Raw genomic sequence first — 22,282 nt, forward strand, 5'->3', positions numbered from 1 at the left:
TATCACGTCCATCGACGCGACAACCGACAACCAACGCGTGCGGTGTAGACGGAGTCAGATTAAAACACAAGATTGTTAAGGCACTCAAAAAGGAGAGACTTCCTGAAAATGTAGTTTGCAATTTTGTATTTAGTTGAATCGAACTTTTGTGGGGCTTTAGTAAAAAAAAAAACAAAAAAAAACAAGAGACATACTACAAGCATTTCGCTGTCATTCCCAGCTTGTAGGCTAATAACGTTACTGTTATTTGACTTGAACGGTGGAATAGCTGGAGAACCGGTATGCGTAGTATGACGCGATACACCCAGTGTAAACCTTAGACCGGTACTTCCTGATCTTCAAAACAGAAGGTGCAGTATATAGGCGGATTTAGGTAACGTTAACAGACCTAATTTCACAACTTTGTGGCGAGACGTTGTCTAAACGGGAGTTGTATCAGACCATATCAGCACAAATATGTCTTCGGATCTGCCAGTTTTCCTCGCAGCAGTCTCGTTACTGTCTGCTCTCCACCTGGGTAAACTCATCTTCTTCTACTCCATCTAAAATTACAAGCGTTCAGTCACTGAACTGCTAACTGCACTGTTCAATCCAGTATTTAAAAAAATCTAAGACTTTTAATTTCTCAAAGGTTCAGCAAAGTGTTTTTGTTTGTTTGACATTTAACGTTACTACAGTAGCCTTTGGAAAGATCAATCTTTGATGTCATATGATAGTTTATTCTGATCAGTTTCTATCTTTATTCAATCCATTTGTACTTTTTTAAATAACTATTTTGATTTGATATAGCCTATAGAATTAACTGTTTGTTTAACGTAAGTTTTTTTTTAAAGCATCAGGCTGTAAAAACTTTTTTAGGATTCAACTATAATGTGTTACATTTGATAAATGGGTAAATAAGATACATTTTAAATGCTGGAAAGATGACAGATGACAATGACAGATCTCCGTAGAACATAAAGACCTCTTGTTTTTCATAAATCCTGCCAAAACCCTACCATTGTGTAATCAGGTCAAGGTTTACTTAAATAACATTTGATTAGGGCCAAAGTGAAGTATTTCAAGATAACAGTTAATAAATCATAAATCAAAAAGGTTTTACATATTTATGATTATCAAGGCAATACTACACTTTAAGTGATATTAAAGATACATAATTATAAGTCTATTTTGTAGCAAATTCTGTGGTAAAACTAATAATAATAATAGTGGTTGAATTTCTGTAGCGTTTCAGGCAAGACGTGTGGGGTGGTCAAGGATGAAACATAAGATTATGCCGCCCACTGTTACTGGACCACCTGAGTTTGAAAGGACATTTCGTGCACAGTAAGATCTTCACAAACTTCACTCTTTTAATTCATTTAAAATCATGCATATGTAATGTAAAAAAAATAAAATAAAATCTAGCTTGGCAAGTTGTCACAGATAATCATAACTTGAATAAATCTGTACAAACAAGTCATATATAAAATATATAAAAAATGTGTCCCTCCACTATTTCTTTAGCCAGAATAGCGTAGAGATGTACTCAATTTTCTTGGTGGTATTGTGGATCTCTGGCATCTTTTGCAATGAAGGTATGTCACATAGTATACTTCTATACTTATATCTATAACAATGATATACTTATACAATATTTATGGTGCACAAATAAAAACAAGGAACCATTTTATAGCTTCTAAAGAGATAATTTTTCCCTTTTCACAGTTCTTGCTTCTCTTGGAGGACTTCTATATATTGTGAGCAGAGAGATGTACTTTACAGGCTATATCCGTGAAAGCAAGAAAAGGTGATAATCAAAACCAAATCCCCCCTAAAATGTTAAATCAAAAAGTTATTATATATATATATATATGGCATTATATTCTGTAAAGTCAAGTCATAACACATTACAGTCTATTCTTGTCTTTGTTTCTAGGTTGCCAGGGTTTTTTTCGGTGTTGTTTGCCCTCTTATTCCTGACTGTGATGGCTACCATTGGAATAATTAATTCATTTATGAACAAATATCTCAACACCAGACTTCTCTAAATAATTTAAGTACAATTTTCAAAACAATCTATTAAATAGAAGTCACGTAAAATGTACTTTATGTTTCATATATTTTTTATGTCTTTACAAAAATCTAGTTTGATCTTCAAAATCGAGGGATAGAGTCAGCATATTTGTGCTGTTTCAGGTCAACAGGGTGAACTGGGTCTTCTTATGAATACAAATTGTCCCAAGGAACATTAAAGATTTATTGTTTGTCACCCTGTCCTTTGCATTCACAATTAGTGAGTATTTTTGAACATATTACAACTTATAAATTGTATCGAAACAGAATTAATAAACCAATAAAGCACTTAAATCTTTTAATGAGGCTTTTTTTGCTTAATTATGATATTTTGAATTTTGCATCACCTTTCTATGTGTCACATATAAATGAATTTAGTTATCATGCACTTGCTTTAGATGGTGAGGTGAGTGAGGTGAGGTGTAAACCATAGAGGTGACCTCACCATCTAAATCACCATTCAGCCAAGTATGGTGACCCATACTCAGAATTCGTGCTCTGCATTTAACCAATCCAAAGTGTACACACACAGAGCAGTGAACACACACACACACTGTGAACACACACCCGGAGCAGTGGGCAGCCATTTATGCTGTGGCGCCCGGGGAGCAGTTGGTGGTTCGATGCCTTGCTCAAGGGCAGCTAAGTCGTGGTATTGAAGGTGGAGAGAGCACTGTACATGCACTCCCCCCATCTATAATTCCTGCCGGCCCGAGTCTCAAACTCACAACCTACATACATAAATACATAGAATGGCTAAAGTTTATGCTTTTTGTGAAGGGGTGGGCGGGATTTCCATTAAAAAATCCCACATTTATGTTTCTATTTCTTGTATGTACAAAAGCCTGTTTCATCCTACTTTAAGTCCTTTTTCTGTACTGCAACAAATAATTTCGTGATCAGTATATTGTAACTTTTCCAGTAAAACATTTTAAGATCTTTTATATAAGAAATAGTTAACAAAAATGAATTCAGAAAAGATTAATCTTTGTTTTCAAAGAATATATCTTGAATTAAGATTAGACTTGGAGGAGACTAATGGTTAGAGAGTCAGACTTGAAACTCAAAGGTTGCAGTTTAGAGTCTGGGTACTGGCAGGAATTGTAGGAGCGGTAAGTTAATGACCAGCACTCTCTTCCACCCTCAGTGCCACGAGTGAGGTGAGACCCCTGGGTGCCGGAGCAAAAATGGGTGCGCCCGTGTGTGTGTGTGTTTATTCCCCACTGCTGTGTGTGTGCACTTGGTTGAATTAAATGCAGAGCACAATTCCCGAGTATGGGACATCATACTTGGCTACATGTCATGTCACTTTAATTTAAATTATTGAATTGAAAAAAAAAATGTATAATTTGAAATAATAATTCAAGATATTTTCTGAAAAGTTAAGTCTGCTGTTTTGAGTTCAAGTTAATTTAGCTTGTTTTAGATTTTTATTTTTTTTATTTTATCTTTTATAAATCACTGTTCAGAAGACATCTTTGACTAAATAAATCTTTATAAAAGTGATTTTCTATTTCATTTTTGATAGATATAGTGTGTCATAACGGACACATAGACTCTGATTCTCATCTATTAGAACTGGTCTTCTTATGAATTTGAAGAAGATTATTTTATAAGTGATTAACTAGTATTTTATAATGAGACATTTAGCATACCTTCATGTTTCAACCTGCTGGATAAACAACTATTCCTTTCCCACCCTGATCAGTATCACTCAATGTTCGTTTGCTTAGGCCTCAGGAGATCTGTTCCACCTGAGTCTGTTTTTTCCCAAGTTGTTTTTTCCTCCACTTCTATTACCTCTCATTTTGAAACTTCATATTATGATCATAGGTTATTGTTTTATCCTTTGGGTTCCTTGCCGCTGTTGCCTTTGGCTCACTTTAGTTGGGATGTAAAAGACACTTAATATTCAACTGAACTGTCATTATATAAGTAGATATGTCTGTTGAGTGTCTCTGCGCTTAGATGTCATCTTCGCTTATATCGAGCCTTAACAAATGTAAGATTGGAGATCTAGCTATGTCTTAGTTAATGAGAGGAATCAAGATTACAGTGAAAGCCTCGATGTGACAGCTAAACCAAAGACTAAACACATTAAAAAAACGTCATCAGTGAGCTATTTCGATATATTGAGCGTATTGGCTTGTGTTTATATACTGTGAAATGAAGGGAATGCCTTAATTTCAACATAACTATTAGTCCTGGAATGCAAGTAAGCATTGAATTTGATCCTCCACTAGGGGGAGATAAAAATACACAGTAATCAGGTTTAAAAAATATCTGGAGTTCATGCATCTAGTCAAGAGTACTTCTTCCTTTAAAACAAACTGAATTTTAGGATATTCTGAAATTCATGTAAATGAATTTTTGCAACTCGACTTTTGACTGGGTTATTCTGATAAAAATAATTTGTAAAGAAATCTTTTATATTAAATAAAATACAAACTGAGCATTTTCACTGATCTTAGATTTTCGGAGCCCAGCGTAAATACATTTTATTTTCCTTTCGGAAATGGTGGTAATGTATTAAGGCTATGGCACATTTATGCCATGCGTCAGAAAGACTAAGAGGGAAATATAGCTACGGAGTCAAATTCATTACATCAGTTTTGTGCTGCCTTTGTTCACTACAAAGACTCTAAAGGTATATGTTAACTAGAGGTATAGCTCTACTAGGCGTGTTCCTCAACTAAATTCTATAATTCTATATAATTCTCTTTGGAGTGTTACAAGCTGTCCATGAATAGATAAAATAGATTCATCCTCGCCCTCCTAAAACGCCTCGTTTAAACACGCCCCCACACGTCTATGTCACGATGCTCATGCAATGACAGAAGGCGTAACTTTGGTTCTCGCAGTTGCCGCCGGTGCCATGATGTGGAGATGCTGTATTGTTGTTGAAGTGAAAATACATTGTTTGCTCCTCCGAAAGAGGACACAAGTAGAAATCAGTAGTTAAGTTGTATTTACAACACTGTTCCAGAACTGTTCAACCCAAATATTCAGGTGTGAGCAGCACATTTTATGGAGGACTGTTTCCTGATCCTGGGAGAGAAGACTACAAAGCCAAATGTTCTGAAACACAGTCTGTAAGTACTTTTACAAATTTAAAGGGTTTGCCACTGATGATTCAAATGCAAGTTTTGAGTAGTGTAGAGGAGAGCTTGTTGTTTGTCATTTCTCTGATCACAAATGCAGACATAGTTTTATATTTACGCGGAGCGATGCAACACAATGCGTAAAAAAAAAAAAAAAAAACAGTACAAGTCATTATAATCCGTAATTATGTCACCACTGAATGCAACAAATGGCTCGTTTGTAATTGGTTTTATTGTTTTTGTCTTGTGACTCCGGTGTTCTGACTGCAACATGCATCACAGCATGACAAGGGGCGTAACATTTCCGTCACACGCTTGAGGCATTCGGCCAATCAGCTGGCCAATCAGAACGATGAGCTTTGTAAAAATCATCACGTTTCAGAAAGGCGGGGCATAGTGGAGAAACAATAATGTACAGTATGTGGGCGTTACTACTAGTACTGCGACGTTACCTGGTGCTGTCCATGGCGGTGGTGATGAATCGGTTCATATCGATGCCTCGAGAATCGATTATTCATTCTATGCACGGGCTGCTTCACTGCATTATGTGGGAAAGCAGTATTCTTCATAAAAGAAGTGTTGATTTTTAAATAAATACATGGAACTCTTTCCGGTTAGAATGAAATGAACTTGCGTAAAACTTTTACTTTCATTCGCTTTGCAACATACATCACATCAGGGAATAAAACCAAGAAAGAAAAATATATACCCAGAGCATGTCTCAGTTGTCACCACATAAAAAATCAGGGGGGAAAAACTGCACAAGACACTGCCTAATAATTTAACAGCTTTTAACAGAAGAGAAAGTGAAAAAACACCTTGGGCCTACACAAGTCCAACAGAAAAACATTCAGATAAGAGTGCTTGTTTACTCCACAACCGGGGTCATTTGTGCAGCAGCCAAATTACATGTTGTTGTAATAATTTATATTACTGGATGAGGTAGTCAATAAAAGTGCAACATGGGAAACATATGAGCAAAATATACTATGGCAGAAAAAAAAGAGAGAACAAAGAGATCCCACCAGCTTTTGCACTATATTTGAACCGATGTCTAGCTGTGTTGAGTAAAAAATTTTTCCTCTATTTTTGTACAGAGGGATTATCTGAATTGTAACAAGAGAGATTAACTCAAAAACTAGAAATCATCTACAGTACATGAGCACATTTACTGCTCTCATAGTAGTGAATCAGCAGGAGAAGTGATCTTGAGAGAGTTGGACTGCCCTCTGATGTGTAATTCATCTAAACGAGACAGTTCATCTGTCAAGCATGTCTGGGGCAAGATATAATCTCTAGCCCTGAACATGACACAAAAGAAAATAATCCAATCAGTTGTTATTATTTTTTTCATATCTTTAAGAAACGGTGTATGGTGCTTTCTATGAAAAGGACATAAAACAGTGCTTCGAAAGTTGTATTTTTGCCATTGAAGGCAAGTTGTAGTAGAACCCATTTGCATTTTATAAAGAAAAAAAACAGACACACACACACACACACACACAAAGACTAGACTTGATTTGTCTCAAACCATGAACAAGGATTTACCAACAGAGGTTACACAGACAAAGGGCAAAGGTAACATGAGGGCTATATGAGACTAATGAGCAAACAATGATGCACCTGAAAACTATCAAGTCAATAACCAATGACAAAACAGAATTGAAAACACATTAATTAAACAACCGTTAGGTTTGAGCAAAATCTGCGTTCATCCTATTTATTTTCATATAAAAGGAGCAAAACTGAAATGATATCGTGTTTATTAGCAATATTTTTAAAGTACTGCTACATTGTCCCCCAAAGGGTACCATTTTGGCCCCTTTTTTTCTGTGTGGCCTAGATGAGTGTGAGATTTCCGGGCCTAAAATTGTGTCCCAGTCAGGCCCTGATGCAAACTGTCGGACACTGCTATTATTATTTTATTATTATTATTATTATTATTATTATTATTATTATTATTATTAGCAATTCAAATTCAGTATTATTCGTTTTTTGATTATACAATATCATTGCATCACATTATAAATGATAAAATTGTATAATTTTCATTTCATACTGCCAAAAAATGTCAAGAGCTTTGCAGTTGCACACACTAAAATCTTGTTTTTTGGGACAGATACGGACTTGAAGTCTTTGTACTCTATTTATGAAATGTGCATGGTTGTTTTCAATAAGAGAAATGGATAAAAATTAATTATATGAAATCCTTTATAGCAGGCTTTAACAGTATTTGTAGTATAAACTTTATCAGATTATTATAGCAGGGTCCTATAAAAGAAAACATTATATGGTTAGCAGCAGCACAAAATGTGCTCATACGGCATTGAATATATATGACTGATCATCAATAAGGAATAGATCCCGTCTACTTTACAAGATCTAATTTCTCTTATTTGTTATTTATATCCAATTACCCCTTTCCCTACCCTTTCAGTCTCTATTTCTCCCTTTATATCCCTCTCTCCTCATATGTTTTCCCTATCATTTGATAGATTGCAATTAGATATCTTTGTAAAATCCAGGACTTGTTACTCAATCCTGCAGTTTTACATTTCGGTATTGTCGTCAGTAAATTGCATCCTCTCTTCTCCCCTCACCCTGTGTTCATCATGTCTGATGTACAAATACTCCTGTTTTTTTTACTTCTCTTTCATTTTCCGTTACTGAGCTTTCTCTTCCTCCCTCACTGAGTGTAGCTCTTTATCCATAAATCATAAATTATCAGGTGGAGTTGACAGAAAGAGAAAAGATTTCATGCAATAATCATTGAATCTGCTTAAATATTAAGTTTAAGGTAAACTGAGCAGAGTGGTTATGTTGGGAAATACATTTCAATGTACTGATCCGATCAGATTAATGTTTAAATAAGGCTGGGACCACAAATGTGGGCATATAAACTGTCTGCAATGAGGACATCATGGTTTATGTCCCATACAAATCTGCAATGAGATTGCATCTGAAGTTATTGAATTTATATATATATTTATATATATATATATATAAATCCTATTACTGCCACACCACATAACCTGGCATAATCCCAAATTAATTGCATTTAAAGGTTCTAGTGTAAATTACCATTTCAGTCTATGAAATGTTTCTGCTTAGACATGTCGAAAGCTTGTTTAAAAGTAAGCTTCCCCATTACTTCAGTAACAGAATCATAAGAAATAGAGGCTGATTGTTGTGGCATCAGATAAGAACAGATCCAGGTTTAGATTTCAGGATGACTGAAACAGAGATCACTGCACAAACAACCATGGATTATTTCTGATGTTTGTTCTACAATAATAATACTAAAATAAATTGAAAGATTTAGTCAAGTCAATTCACCTCTATTTCTATATCGCATTATACAATGTGTCAAAGCAGTTTCACAGAGATTCAGAGCACCTATTTGACTTTTTTTGTTTTTGTTTAAATACTTAATTTATAGATTCCAAAGTCTTAATTTTCTGGTAATCTTCATCATAATTTTTGGTAATGTGACAGATAAATAAAAAAGTTTTCAAAAATAGCTGATACTCTATTTCTATAAGCACAGCAGAAACATTGTATAGGTTGTGTGTGTGTGTGTGTGTGTGTGTGTGTGTGTGTGTGTGTGTTTGTGTGTGTGTGTGTGTTAGAGAGAGATTTCATATATCCTTTGTTGCTTTTTTACTGCTGATACACAAACCCCTTATCTTACCAATCCAATGCACTTTAGAATACAGCCTGCAACTCAGACAGAAAAGGGCAATGAAAGATAAGGAGAGAGGTATCAGATGGATAGAGTGTCACCTCCTGAATGTTAGAAAGCCAAAAAGCAGACACGGTATCCTTTAGTCTTTCTTTGCCCTCCTGGATAAAACACACATGGGCAGGGAGAAGGATGATATTCTGTGGACTTGTACAGAGGAGCAGATGCTAGAGTCTGACAGAGAGAAAGAGAGAGGGATCAGTATAGACTGAAAGACGTGAAAAAGCAGAAACAGGTTCAAATTGATTTCTTTTGGTTTTTAAAGAACAATTATCACATTTGCCACGTCTTCCTAATTCAGCTTGAGTTACTGAAAACAGATCTGAAAAATTCACAGGAGAGTAACAATTGTAATTGCAAGGAAGAAACTTCAGATAGGCCCATACTGGGAGGGGTAAAACAGGTGTTGTCTTACTGTGTGCGTGTGTGTGTGTGTGTGTGTGAGAGAGAGAGAGACAGAAAGAGAGAGAGAGAGAGAAAGAAGAGGAAGAGAAAGAGAGAGCGTGCCATTGTTGCAGGGATGTTCATGATTATTCGAGAAGGATCAGCAGGAGGGGCAGATAGTACCAGCGGCATGAGTGCTCCACCGGAGAGAACCGCCAAACAGGTAGAGTTGTGCATGCATGTGCTTCTATGTGCATTTTATAGACATTTGTCTTTAAAATATTCAGTTCTTAATATAATCTGCTTAAAAGGCAACGTGAGTCATTTTTGTAATGTTTTCCTTTATCCCAGGATAATATGCACAAAAATTATACCTAAATCATTGGTAGAATGATTTCCATGATAAGTGTAAACTCTGACACCATCAGACCATTGGCCCGGGGTTATTATTATTTATTTATTTTTTGCGCTCTGACCAGTCTGGCAAAATGACATAAATTTGGGGGTGGGGCTATCTGTTTGTCCGACCAATAGAAGGCATTGTTGAGTAAACCTTTTTGAAAACAATCATCATTTTGGCAGTGCAGATTTAGACTAATTACGCTTAACTGTAAAGATTAAAGTTTAATATGTAATTTTACTGGATGATTAGTAAAATGACTTGTTGTGAAGCGTGCTATTTCTATCGTCAACATCACAGTCAAATTTGATTAGCTGAAGAGCTGGTCACACTATCTTGTCTTGTTCATCATATTTGTTGTCATATAAAAGCAACATAACTGAAATGATATCATGTTTATCAGCAACACAGCAAGTGTCAATAACGTCTTGAGTTATCTGTTCTACTTCGAGAGGTCAGAAGTGTCCATCTTGACTACGCTTATTTCACTCTTCACTGCAATTGCTACTCTCACCTAAATTTCAGGCGAGGCTAGGCACATCTCAGACATCTCTACTCTAATCAAACCTTATGTGTCCTTCACTCCCATTTAATTATTGTTATAATTAGCTGTAAATGTCCCCGGTTGCTGATTAATCATCAGCTTGGTTTAGGATGGCTGATCTCCTGTGTCTTCTGACAGGTCCAGGCCGCAATCAAGAAGAAGGTGGAGAAACAGAGGAAGCAAGTTGAAATGGGTGTTGTGGAGGTATTTAACAGTAATTTAAGACCTAAAATGGGACAGAGAAAGAATCAGCCCCTCCATCCACCAAGCAGAAGTGGAGATGGTGAGGAGGAAGAAGAGGAGGAGCCTGCTAAGACTGGGGAACCGAAGGAGGAGGAGGAACTCGACCTCAGAACCATCGTGGATTCTGTTTTTGGTCAAGTAAGAGTACACAAGCTGGCAACAATTCATATCACATACACATGCTGCCATTTCATGCCCTTCTACCTATAGCTGTCTCAAAACTACCTTCTTTTTTCACGTTCTTTGTTGTGATATTTCAACCAAAAATTCTTATATTAATAGAACTCGAGTGGTATACATCAGACTACTGAAGGCCCATAGCAGGTCTTTAGTCTCATGGGTATTCCTTGTGCCTGCTCTGTTAGGTAACTTTGTTGATACATGAAACAGACGATCCCTTGTTGAGCTCCGCCAACTCATTTCTTTTCTATTCTAAGTGACACTCACTGTAAGAGTAACTGTTGATCACAAACTTGAAAATCTGGAAGCTCAGAGTCAGACCCAACATTTATTTTGATTAAATGGTATCGTATCCATCATGATATTTGACTAGGCAAGGCAAGGCATTTTTTATTTCTAAAGTGCATTTAAAACTGCAGCTGCTGACCAAAGTGCTGTACAGTCTAAAACATAAAAAAATCAAATACACACTTAAAGAAAATACAATACAAGGAAACAGAGAGACTAGCAAGAGAACACCCTGGTTAATAAAATTACATTGATGCAAAAGCCAGAGAAAAAAATATATGATATGTTTTCGACAAATATTTAAAACACTCAACATTGGATGAAAGTCTAATGTGTACAGCGCTGTGGAGCCGCAACAGAGAAAACACAACCTCCTTTTAGCTGTATATTTCACCTGTATGGTACGCTTGGATGATTCTAATTGTGAATGCAATGTACAAATGTTTTCAAAAACACAGCATCGTGTTATCTAGGTGGTGTTTAACTGTTTTTTTCCAAGTCAAAATATCATTTAAAATAATTTCACTGGAGCAAAGTCAGGCTGATTAAGTAACAGTGCTATTTTAGTGTTATTAGTGTTATATAAGTGTCATTCTTTTTTTTAGTTTAGTCATTTTCTTTCTTTTTTTAAAAGTTAAACTTACTGGAGTTTTTGTTATATTTTCTTCAGTTATATCTTTTGTTTACATGTTTTGGTTATTTAATTTTATTTCATATTTTAGTCTTAATGATATTATAATTTAGTTTACTATTCAGTCATATTTTTTATTGAATGAAACCAGTTCATTTAGATGTAAACACATGAAGTAAATTTTTATGGTTGCCTGGCAAAACAGTATATGTTTTTTTTTTCTTTCTACAGTATATGCTTTTTGAATATATGATGTTAATGTTCTGGGTGTCCTGGAGGGACTTAACTTCATTAGCAGATAGGTGGTTAGGTGACTGTCAGGCATGAGATAACAGGTTAAGGAACTGTCCTAACAAGCACATCTGTCCCCTTGTGGTTCACCTGCTCATGACCTGATCTTAGCCTTGTGGTGTTGCATTCCTACACTAGGATAACCTTGCATCCAGTGCTAATCACTTGATATTGAGCTTGAATCACCAGCAGTGAGCACACTAGAAACCCAATCTTGCCCACTCACCTTTCTGGAAGAGGGATCATTGCTTGTATTGTCATAATTATTTAATTTGCTTGGAGACAGATAGCTACACACTAATTTAGTATGATGCATGCAGTCATTGCCTAAGCTGTGTATTAACATCTTTTATTGTTTATACCTACATGAAATCAAAAGTACAAATTAAAAAATGAATTATTATAGGTTATATTGTATTAAAAATTTACATTTGCACGGTAATTATCATTAGAGCATTCACTGAAACTCTATCCATTAGTTTAAGTCACCTGAGAATGGGTATTGTTTGATAAAAGAGTTAACACATAGTTTAGGTTGACTAGTCTGACATCTGGTTATCTTCAAGTCAGTGAATAAAGCTGGAGATTTGAACTTGATATGTGAGTTAATCTCCACCGAAATCGATTTAATAATAAATTAAGCCCCCACTACACATATGTCAGACTACAAAAACAAGGCTCTCAAACTACAGAGAGGTTGATAGCTAGGTTTTATTTATCATCTCGGGCCAGTTGAACTGTGGCAACAAATTAAGGTGTTTTTTCTTTTTTTAAATATAACCATGCATGAATTTTAATAGTTTATATATAGCTATTAACACAGCTTTAAAGATAGTAGTTTAGGAAAGGAGCTTTGAAACTATTTGATGCCATGGACCCCCCAAAAAGATGATTGCGAGACATCCACTTTCTAAAACATAAATTCATATTTAGATTTTCATGTGCATGTAAAGACCCATTTGTGATGTGTGTTATAAATGTAACTTATTGTTTGCCAAATTAAATATTTAAAATATATAAAAAAGGGTTTTTATTATTTTATTTATTATAAATCAAATATTTTGCAGACTGACAGTACCTCCTAGTGGCCACTACTTTTAAGATCCTTGATCTAAAACCAACCAAACTGTCCTGACATGTCTCTCTGTCACTCACTGCACACACTGTGAACACAAACACAGCTGGGACTCCAGTCCCACAATGCTCTGCTGCTCATAGAGTGACCTCGTCTGATTTGATTCTAATCTGTCATGTTGGCCCAAAAATGCAGAGTTAAACAAATTCCTCCTCATACACACCACACTTGCGTCATGATGGTTATTATTACAATAAATAATAGCGTTCATCTATTTGTTGATCTCTTTTAAAAACAGCAAACCATAATGTTGGCACAGAAAAACATTTTAATACTTGAACATGTATGTGTATGGATTAGAGTAGATTATAGTTCTGACAGGCTGGAAACGCAGGGCAATGTCACTGGGATTTACTAAAATATGAGTGCGGATTAAAGAGCGCTTCTCTGTTCATCTGCCCAAAGGTGTGTTCTGATTAGTCCAGGATTATCACACGTGCACACAACTTCAACCTCAGTAATGTTTTTGTTTTTTAAACCTCCTGTATTCTTCATTCCTATTTCTCGATCATCTTCGTCATAATAATTTTACAAGCTAAGAACACTTTCTTAATGATCTACCTGTAATATCTGAGACAACTAAGAAAAATTATATTCTGACTACAACAATTTGAGAACTGTTCAGATGAAAAAATTAACGTGAATTTCAGAATGTCTTAGTATTTGGTTTGTCTTTGTTTGCTCTAATAATGGTGAAAAAAAGTCAGATTTGAGATGAGCATCTTGTAACAACACAAAGGGAGTCTGTATGAACAGTCACACAATATTATTTGATGAGAGAATTTTCTTTGTTAAAATAATGTATCAATTTTAAAATCATTTTTATATTTTATTTATTATTACATTTTGAAAAACAAATTTAAAATGTGCTGCCACATCAACTTAATTTTTTAATGTAATAATTTAATGTTATTTCAATGCTGAGCAATACATTGTGAATTAAATGCACACTTATTTTGCCCAATATGTACTTCTCTCTGAAAAAGAAAAAATATTAGTCACTGAAAAATATTAGCAAAATGAATAAATGTCGCAGATTAATCGACCACTGCTCTTTCTTGCACTTGTTTGCTTCTCCTCGAATCTCCTTGTTCTCTTTTTCTCACTCTCTGTACATCATCCCATGGCTCTCTGACTTTAATCTGAAATAGAGGGGTGGATTAAAAAAGCTTCTCATCTTCTCGTCTAATTCTCACCCTCCCTTACCGCCCCCTCCTACTCTGCATCCCTCTCTTTCAGCTTGCAAATGAAATACTTTGCAAGGACCGCAATCTGTAAGGAAAGTGAGTGGATAGGGGAGAGAGGGAGAGACGCAGAGATTGATTAAGCGAGATATGAGGATGACACAAATAGGTAAAAGTATGAAACATTAGTGTTATTTGTATTTTGCTTTGTCTGATAGTTATAAGAGAAGGGTCTGAGATGAGAAAGAATGCAAAGATTTATAGATACATTTGTTGGGTTGTTTTTAGAAACTAAAGAATGTGAACTTTTAAGTAGCTTAATATGGAAGCAGGTTAGTATTGTATTGTCAGTCCACTCGATAAATTAATTACGTAAAAAGAGCAGAAGAGGAGAGGTGGGAATCTTCACTGAGGACTAAGGCATGGGAAATTGCACCAAACCATCAATGAAAAACAAAATTAAGGAGGTAAGATAAACATATTTAAAGGTCAGGGCCTATATATCAAGGAACTGTGTGTTTGTGTTAATTATTATATTGAAATGAGTGAGAGAGGAAGCATACTTCAAAACTTACTTCAAATACTTCAAAACTAAAATTATAATACTTCAGTAGTTTAAGGACGTGTCAAACAAATTGACTAAACTGTGCTTAATTAGATTATGACTCAAGCAAAATGTGGCCCCACTCTAAGGGTGTGGCAGAGGGTGAAGGGGTTGGGCCAGTGGTGCCAGGGCCCCGCCCACTGGGAGAAGCAGATGGAGGAAATGAAGTAACTTCTGAGTTTAAGGGGCCTCTGAATGCACTAGTCCAAAACTGCACCATGCTGCATAACATCGTTGGACCAGCATGCATCTTCCTAAGACAGGGCTTCGCAAAGTCACAGCTCGTATGTACTTTGAAAAATTGAAAACACAGTTTTTAGCATCTACATTCTCCCCTCACATTCATCCAATTATTAATCTGAGCTATTTCAGCAGTTTTCTCATTATCATTGGGAATCATCCACATTTCACTCCCTCTTCCAGTGTGTTGTAAAAGATCATGCGGACAGTTGTAAGAAATACAATTCTTTATGGAACCTCAAAGTGGTTAAAAAAATCTGTTTGCAGGTTTGTTAGGTTAAAGCCTATTGGCTGCCATGCAACTAAGCTACCACTCAATAGTTGGGGAAAAGTATGATTTTATCTCTTATACTAACCAAGGCCACAATTATTTGATCAAAAATACAGTTAACAGTTATATTGTAATTTATTAGTTAAATGTGAAATTTTCAGCAGGAATTATTCCAGTCTTCAGAGTCACATATAAATACACACATTCTACATAGTTGCTTCTGGTCCTCTGAGGGGCTCCTTCATTTTTACATAAACATATCTGTAATGCTGAATGAATGACAGCGTAATATTATTTCACCCATATTTTGACATTTTATTCTTACAAAAAAGTATATCTATATGAATTAAAAATTAAGCAGCGCAACTCTTTTCAACACTGATATTTTATGTAATATTTATATATGAATATATGATTTTATCCATAAAAAATATCTTTTGCTGAGATGAATGACACATTTTAACAATGCTTTGTATTAAAAAGACATGTGAGGATACTCCGTTAACTAAAGGATTTAGCACTGGATTTGTGGCATATGTAATCCACCGGTTTATACGAATGTGTGTGTGTGTGTGTGTGTGTGTGTGTGTGTGCTATAAGGTATTGGGTATTATACAAAAAGCTGTAAATGGAAAAGAGAATCATCTATGGCACTTTGTTTAACCTCAGCCGCTCTCTTCACAATGTGTTGCGTCTTTCTCTGTGTTCTCCTGGGTTCAGGTTAAACCCCCAAATCTTATCTTTTAGCTGTTGCCAGACAATTTTGACAGTGTAATCTAGTGACTACCCATTTCACTACATTACTAGTCCTCAAATACACATTTTGCCCAACTTTCTCTTTTCCATGTCCCCACCCATGTGTTTTGTTTGAGTCTATTTGATGATTCAGATTCAGAGATAATGCCAAATAGAGACATGTCTTCAAGTGCATCTGTGTTTAACATCTTTCTTATGTCTTCATTTAACAGGACAGGGAACTGCGTCCAGAAGAGATCGAAGGTATTCACAGAATCCACACACCTCACAAAGTGTCGGATTGGAAAACAACCTGTTCATGCATTTCATCACCTCCATCCTTGTGTTAATGCAGAACTAAGAGAAGCCTTTAAGGAGTTTGATAGGAACAAAGGCTACATCAACTGCAGGGACCTGGGCGAATGCATGCGGACGATGGGATACATGCCAACAGAGATGGAACTCATTGAACTGAGTCAACAAATAAGTGAGTTACATCATCTTTCAGAGAGCATTTATGATCTGTGTGCCTTCATCCAGACATTATCGTATTTTGTTATAGTGTAAACACTGAGACCATGTTTATATATATATATATATATATATATGATAATGGATTTTAAACATTTGTATTTCATTAAAGAGAAAAATAATATTTGAAGTCATATATTCCTGTATTTTTTAGGTGGGGGTAAAATTGACTTTGAAGACTTTGTGGAGCTCATGGGCCCCAAAATGCTGGCAGAGACAGCAGACATGATTGGTGTCAAGGAGCTGAGAGATGCCTTTAAAGAAGTAAACACACTCACTTACATGTACCACTGTGCTGACTGCAGCCGTCAGTGGCCTTACTGACAATTTACTGCTGTGCAGTTTGACTCTAATGGAGATGGACAAATCAGCATCACAGAACTGAGAGAAGCCATGAAGAAGCTGATGGGGGAGCAGCTAAATTCCAGGGATATTGACGATATACTTCGTGATGCTGACCTCAACGGGGACGGACTTGTTGATTTTGAAGGTAAAGGAATGATGGACAAATAATAAAATAACATGCTCAAATTATTGTAAACTACTGTTTACTTTTTTGTTTTGTTCTTCCTCACTCAATTTTTCAGAGTTTGTGAGGATGATGTCACGCTGACGAAAGCCAAACAGAGAGACTTTATTTTCATTATGAGACTCTAAGAGGGACATATGGTGCAGCAATATGAATGTCTTCGATAACCTATGCCACATGAGATACAATAAAAAAAAAAAAAAAAAAAACATTTATTAAATAAGCATTATTACGCAAAAGAGCAGTGTCTCATTTCAATAGACTAATGTTGTAAATGTACTGTTTCAAAAATATATTTGTCTGATTACGAGTTTATTGAATTTGTATTGTGTGTTTTTTAATAAAAACCTTTGGAATACAGTAGTTTGTTAATTACTTGTTTATGCCTAGTCTTCTTGAAAATTACAATACCCATGAGAACTTTTTTTATTTTTATTTTTGGTCTGCAAAGTCTTTCAGATATGGTAATGTGACGTGTCGAATTTACTTCATTGGTATCTTCTGACTGAAGGATTGTTGAGTTGCACTGACAGACTTTTTCTTTTTGCAGTTTTCTTTGTTTGTGCACACTTACAGTACTGGCCCCTTGGACGTTTGACGGTCTGACATGTCTTTCTTTCTTGTAGAGTCGAGTGGTAATGTGAAGCCTCCTGCTCACGTTATCATATGACTCTTAACTCGGACATAGGCCTATTTATTTAAACTTTTATTTGTTATATTTAGCATATATAGATCAGTGATGTTAACTCGCAGAGCAGTCCAGATGGATGAATGGATATACCGCCATCTTCTGACTGGGTCTTTAAAAAAAGACAACGTTCAGCTCACATGCTGTTGATGGGAACACTAATTCAAAAACGTTGTTTTCCCCTCAATCTGTTCCAGTATTCAGTATATATTTATATCAGTTAGATGCAGTAATGAACGGGGTCCACCGGTAGCTCCCTGATCTAATAGCATGCCACCTTTTTAGACACAGCAGTTTCGAAAAAGCCAGACAGTATTTTACTTTTTTTTTCTGTGGTATTAAACTTCTCATATACCACTGTTATTAATAATATAACGTCGTATGCCAACTGCCAAATAGAACACATACAAATAAATCAAATTTATGAACGCACATAAGAACAGAGAGAAAGTAGGGATTTTTTTCTTCTGTACAGTGCGCTTTACAATCATGTTATCAATCATGTTACAATCACCATCTTTTGTTATTATTATTATTAATGTAAGTCTACAACATGTAAACTGAAATTATGTTTCACAAATGCACCATATTTCTCTTCCTATTACTGCAAGTTTCATTGCGAGTCACATGATTTATATTGACAGCCATGATTATATGACAGATTCACAAAGACTAAAGTTTGGTATCAAGCTTTTAGCATTTTATTCAAAAGATGACCAGGATTCTGTACAGCAGGCAAAGGGAGGTTTCTAGGGCACAGGAGGTTTCCTCTCCTCATCCCTTTATCTCTCCCTCTCTCTTTCCATCCTCCTGGGGAAAGGGGGATGTGAGCCGGGGAAAGAACAGATGACAAAAAAATTTTATAAATTATGGAAGAAAAAAAAAGAAGCCATGCAGGAGAGAAAGAGAGGAGAGGAACTAGGGAGGAAGATGGAAGTGTTTTTATTGGTGTCTCCGTCCCAAACAGAGACACCCAGAGGCCTGAGAGAATCACAGCACCGCTGGGCTTTAACAACTTGACAGACACAGACTGCAATGTGAGCCAGGGAGTCTGTCACCCCGAAAACATCTGCCCCTTCATAACAGCAACACAGGGAAGATGCAGCCTCTCAGATGTCTCTCCTCCTCTCCTTCCTCTTGTGCCCCTCTCCCTCTGCTCCACCTCTCCTCTTCCTCTCCTGGTCCGGGCTTCACTTGCTGGCCATGGTGTAGCAGCCGTGTGGGTGCCACTGCATGTCACGGATACGCCTCACAGACTGAAACTGAGGGCAACGGGCGCCGTACTCGTTAAAGTGTCTGTATTCACCCTTCTCCAGCAGGAACTGGCTGCCACGGTATCCAGGATACTGATAGCCCACCCAGCTGAAGAAAACAAAGAGGTTAGTTTGTGCACCCTTGATACTGTACTATACATAAGCTCAATTATAAATTAAAAACAGGGTTATTAAAATGTAAAGTTAGTTTATTTCAGCTAGTTTGCAAGGCAAAATTTAGCTCGTACTAAAATAAAATTAATAAAGACTTTTAGACATTAAAAAAAGAATAATTAAAATGACAAAACACAATTAAATTATGAAAACTTTAACTACATTTAGACATTTAGTCATTTAGCAGACGCTTTTATCCAAAGCGACTTACAAATCAGGACAATGGAAGCAATCAAAAACAACAAAATAGCAATTATATACATTATATATTATTATATTAACTAAAATGAAAATGAAAATGTATACTATAAATATAAGCTAAAACCATAAAAATAAATAAATACAATAAAATACTTTTATGTTGCTTTTTTTAGTTTGTGCACCCTTGAAAATACACTACGTAAACTCATAAACTCACTGATTTATATATTTAAATCAGGGTTATTATCATACACTAAAATCATTAAAACAAGATTTTCATAAATTAACAAAATACTTTTACAGTATAATTATATTATTTCAGCTAGTTGCCAAGTTTCATTTAGTAACCTGATGTACTAAAATAACTAGATTAAATAAATAATGGATGAATAGATGAAATAAAAAATGAATAAAAACTAGACATAAAAAACTAACAAAAATGACAAAAAAAGACTAATAAAAAAAAAAAATCAAAATAGTATCTCAATTATGCATTTTAAGCATCTTGTTGTGCAAGATATGTTAATGTTATATCTATCTATATTATCTCTTTTAAGTATTTCTTCTAGTTTACAGTTTAATAAGTTCTTGACAGCCAAGTTTTTGGGATCACCACAAATGCACAGAGGTTTCATCAAATGAAACATCAGGGGCTAAAGATACTGTGCACTTACGTTCCACAGCTGACCATGATACTGCCAACTCTGTCGGTGAATCCGTAAGAGAACAGACTAGGAACGTCATCATCCATGATCTCCATCTTGCGGCCCTTGTACTCGCCCACCTCATACAGGCAGATCTTGTGCTTCTCAGGGTCCTGCAGGAGAAAATGCAATAAACGCATTGTGAAAGCATTCAAGTAATGGGCCTAAAGTTGTGAGAGCATTTACACACCATTCTGACGGGTCTGAAGGAAAGCAGGTAGTCGTTCTTCTGGCAGTTGCTCCAAGAATCCCAACGAGGATACTCACCCTTCTCCAGGATGTACATCTCACCACAGAAGTTCATCTGCTCAAAGCCCACAAAACTGCAGAGGGCGCATAAAGAGGTGAGTGAGATATGTTATTGTTTCTAAATCATGCATGTTTAATATAGATGCAGAGATGCTTACGGGCCACACTCCACACGTAGTGAGCGAACTCTGTCCATGCCCATTTCACAAACATTCATGCACTCAGCGTTAATCTCAATCATGCGTCCCTGGAAGTTCTCCTGGTCGAACACATACATCTAATGGAAAGAGAGAAACCTATTATTATCATTTTATAAATAAATGTCCAAGCAGACAATCACATGTGAATGCTTATCTGAAAGCTTTACCTTGTAGGACATCATGCCCATCTCAGACTTCTTGCTCTGAGCTGCCTTGCCGTCGGTCTGGGAGGCAGTCTTTTTTTCTCCACTGGAAGACATGGCGCCTGGGGTAAAATTAATAATAGAGAAGTAAAACAAGGAATATTCATATGTCAGAAATGAGAGATAAAAATGATATTTAGAGAAATTAAATTTAAAGAAATGTCAGAGCTGACCACTAAAATATTTGATGGAAGACAGGGATGAAGTGTTTTAGGAAATGAAAAAGACAAAAAACTATATAAAACATAAGGGTCTTTGGGGGAAACAAAGTGGCAGGGACAAAGGGAAGTGTGTTGGTGTTGATGATGGTAATGCAAATCATTATACTCTCCAAGCTGTTAGGTTATAGTTGAATGTGTATGTGTGAGTGGATATTCTGCTTACCTGTGTTCAGTGAGTGTGTGTGTCCGTACCCAGGGTTCACTCTGAGAGTGTTTGCGTCTGACCGTGCTCTCAGCTCTTATACCCTGGCGCTGAGTCTGTGAGGATTACACTGAAACAATGAAACATGCCGTGTTCAGCACACTCCACAGAAAAGAAGCCCCTCATCATCAGCACAGAGTGAGAAAAAGAGTATATGTGAGAGCCAGAGTTCCAACTTCAAACATATCACCACACAAGCTCCAACATTTCAGCCTAATAAATAAACAATCTATTTTTAGAGAGACTGAAATTGAAATAATAACTGAAGGTCAACCTTTTTTATACCACCTTACCAGTGATTTAAGAGTGGTTAACAGTTTTTATATTATCAGTATATTTGATGCTAAGGATGTATTATATATGTAGCACTGCGGAGACAAAAATTAAATTAATTAATAAATAAAAGGATTTAATTATTATAATATAAATATACTTTATATTTTATACATTTTGCCTTATCCACACAATATGGTTGTATGGTTGTTAGTAATTTTATAAATAAATAGTAAATAATAATTATTATAACATACAAAAATCTTAATTAAATAAATACAATATAAATGTGAGCAATCACCTGCTAATTTAACATGAATATTGTGTGAACATGTTCTCCTTCGACCATGGATTCCACCATGTTGAGGGGTTGATTTTTGAAAGAACTTAAACTAAGTTGATTTGGGTTCAGCTGATATGTATTTATATATTTATATTTTGATCTAACCATCAATGTCCCAGTGGCATTCAGAAGTGGTCAGTAGGCCTATAGGATTATTTATTCACACATTGCAGCTACTTTTATATTTGGTCTCAATCTTGAATGTCACCCTTGCAGCAAAAATGGGAACTTGGTTGAAAATGTAACTTTTTTCACTGCAGCCATAGCAGCTCAGATACTTCATCTCAAACCCACACTCAGCTGGAGCAGGTTCACTCAGCTAATCCCAGTATTTGGCGCGCATTGTGAGCAGGAGTGCTGACCTGCGCGATCATACTGGGAGCAAACCCTTTGTGTGCCCTGCTTTCACCCAAAACACTGCACTGCACTTGCCAGTGAATGGGCTCACAACACCCATGTGGCACTTCTATAGTATATGCTGAG

At 35.9% G+C, this 22,282-nt stretch overlaps 3 protein-coding genes across 4 annotated transcripts; 2 read left to right on the forward strand and 1 right to left on the reverse strand.

Moving 5' to 3' along the window:
- The first annotated feature begins 4 nt into the window (after nucleotides 1-4).
- On the forward strand, nucleotides 5-2,357 carry mgst2 (microsomal glutathione S-transferase 2). The gene is made up of 5 exons (XM_052615243.1): nucleotides 5-517; nucleotides 1,227-1,326; nucleotides 1,507-1,577; nucleotides 1,708-1,789; nucleotides 1,919-2,357. Exons 1-5 carry the CDS (start codon nucleotides 457-459, stop codon nucleotides 2,028-2,030), a joined length of 426 nt encoding a protein of 141 aa, XP_052471203.1. The 5' UTR covers nucleotides 5-456; the 3' UTR covers nucleotides 2,031-2,357.
- Nucleotides 2,358-9,393: 7,036 nt separating this feature from the next.
- On the forward strand, nucleotides 9,394-17,358 carry cabp2b (calcium binding protein 2b). Of its 2 annotated transcripts, XM_052615245.1 has the most exons (7): nucleotides 9,394-9,505; nucleotides 10,365-10,607; nucleotides 16,262-16,292; nucleotides 16,384-16,515; nucleotides 16,714-16,823; nucleotides 16,902-17,049; nucleotides 17,147-17,356. In XM_052615245.1, exons 1-7 carry the CDS (start codon nucleotides 9,419-9,421, stop codon nucleotides 17,170-17,172), a joined length of 777 nt encoding a protein of 258 aa, XP_052471205.1. In that variant the 5' UTR covers nucleotides 9,394-9,418; the 3' UTR covers nucleotides 17,173-17,356. The 2 variants fall into 2 exon arrangements, with proteins under 2 accessions (XP_052471205.1, XP_052471206.1); XM_052615246.1 differs by lacking the exons at nucleotides 9,394-9,505; nucleotides 10,365-10,607 and adding an exon at nucleotides 14,889-15,066 and having other exon boundaries at nucleotides 17,147-17,358.
- Nucleotides 17,359-18,454: 1,096 nt separating this feature from the next.
- On the reverse strand, nucleotides 18,455-21,191 carry crybb1l1 (crystallin, beta B1, like 1). Its single transcript, XM_052615248.1, has 6 exons — nucleotides 21,145-21,191; nucleotides 20,725-20,822; nucleotides 20,516-20,634; nucleotides 20,299-20,431; nucleotides 20,079-20,221; nucleotides 18,455-19,138 (listed from the first exon to the last, which is right to left on the reverse strand). Exons 2-6 carry the CDS (start codon nucleotides 20,815-20,817, stop codon nucleotides 18,967-18,969), a joined length of 660 nt encoding a protein of 219 aa, XP_052471208.1. The 5' UTR covers nucleotides 20,818-20,822; nucleotides 21,145-21,191; the 3' UTR covers nucleotides 18,455-18,966.
- Between the last annotated feature and the right edge of the window lie 1,091 nt (nucleotides 21,192-22,282).

This window comes from Carassius gibelio, chromosome A14 (genome assembly GCF_023724105.1).
Source record: "Carassius gibelio isolate Cgi1373 ecotype wild population from Czech Republic chromosome A14, carGib1.2-hapl.c, whole genome shotgun sequence".
In the NCBI taxonomy this organism is placed as follows: domain Eukaryota; kingdom Metazoa; phylum Chordata; class Actinopteri; order Cypriniformes; family Cyprinidae; genus Carassius; species Carassius gibelio.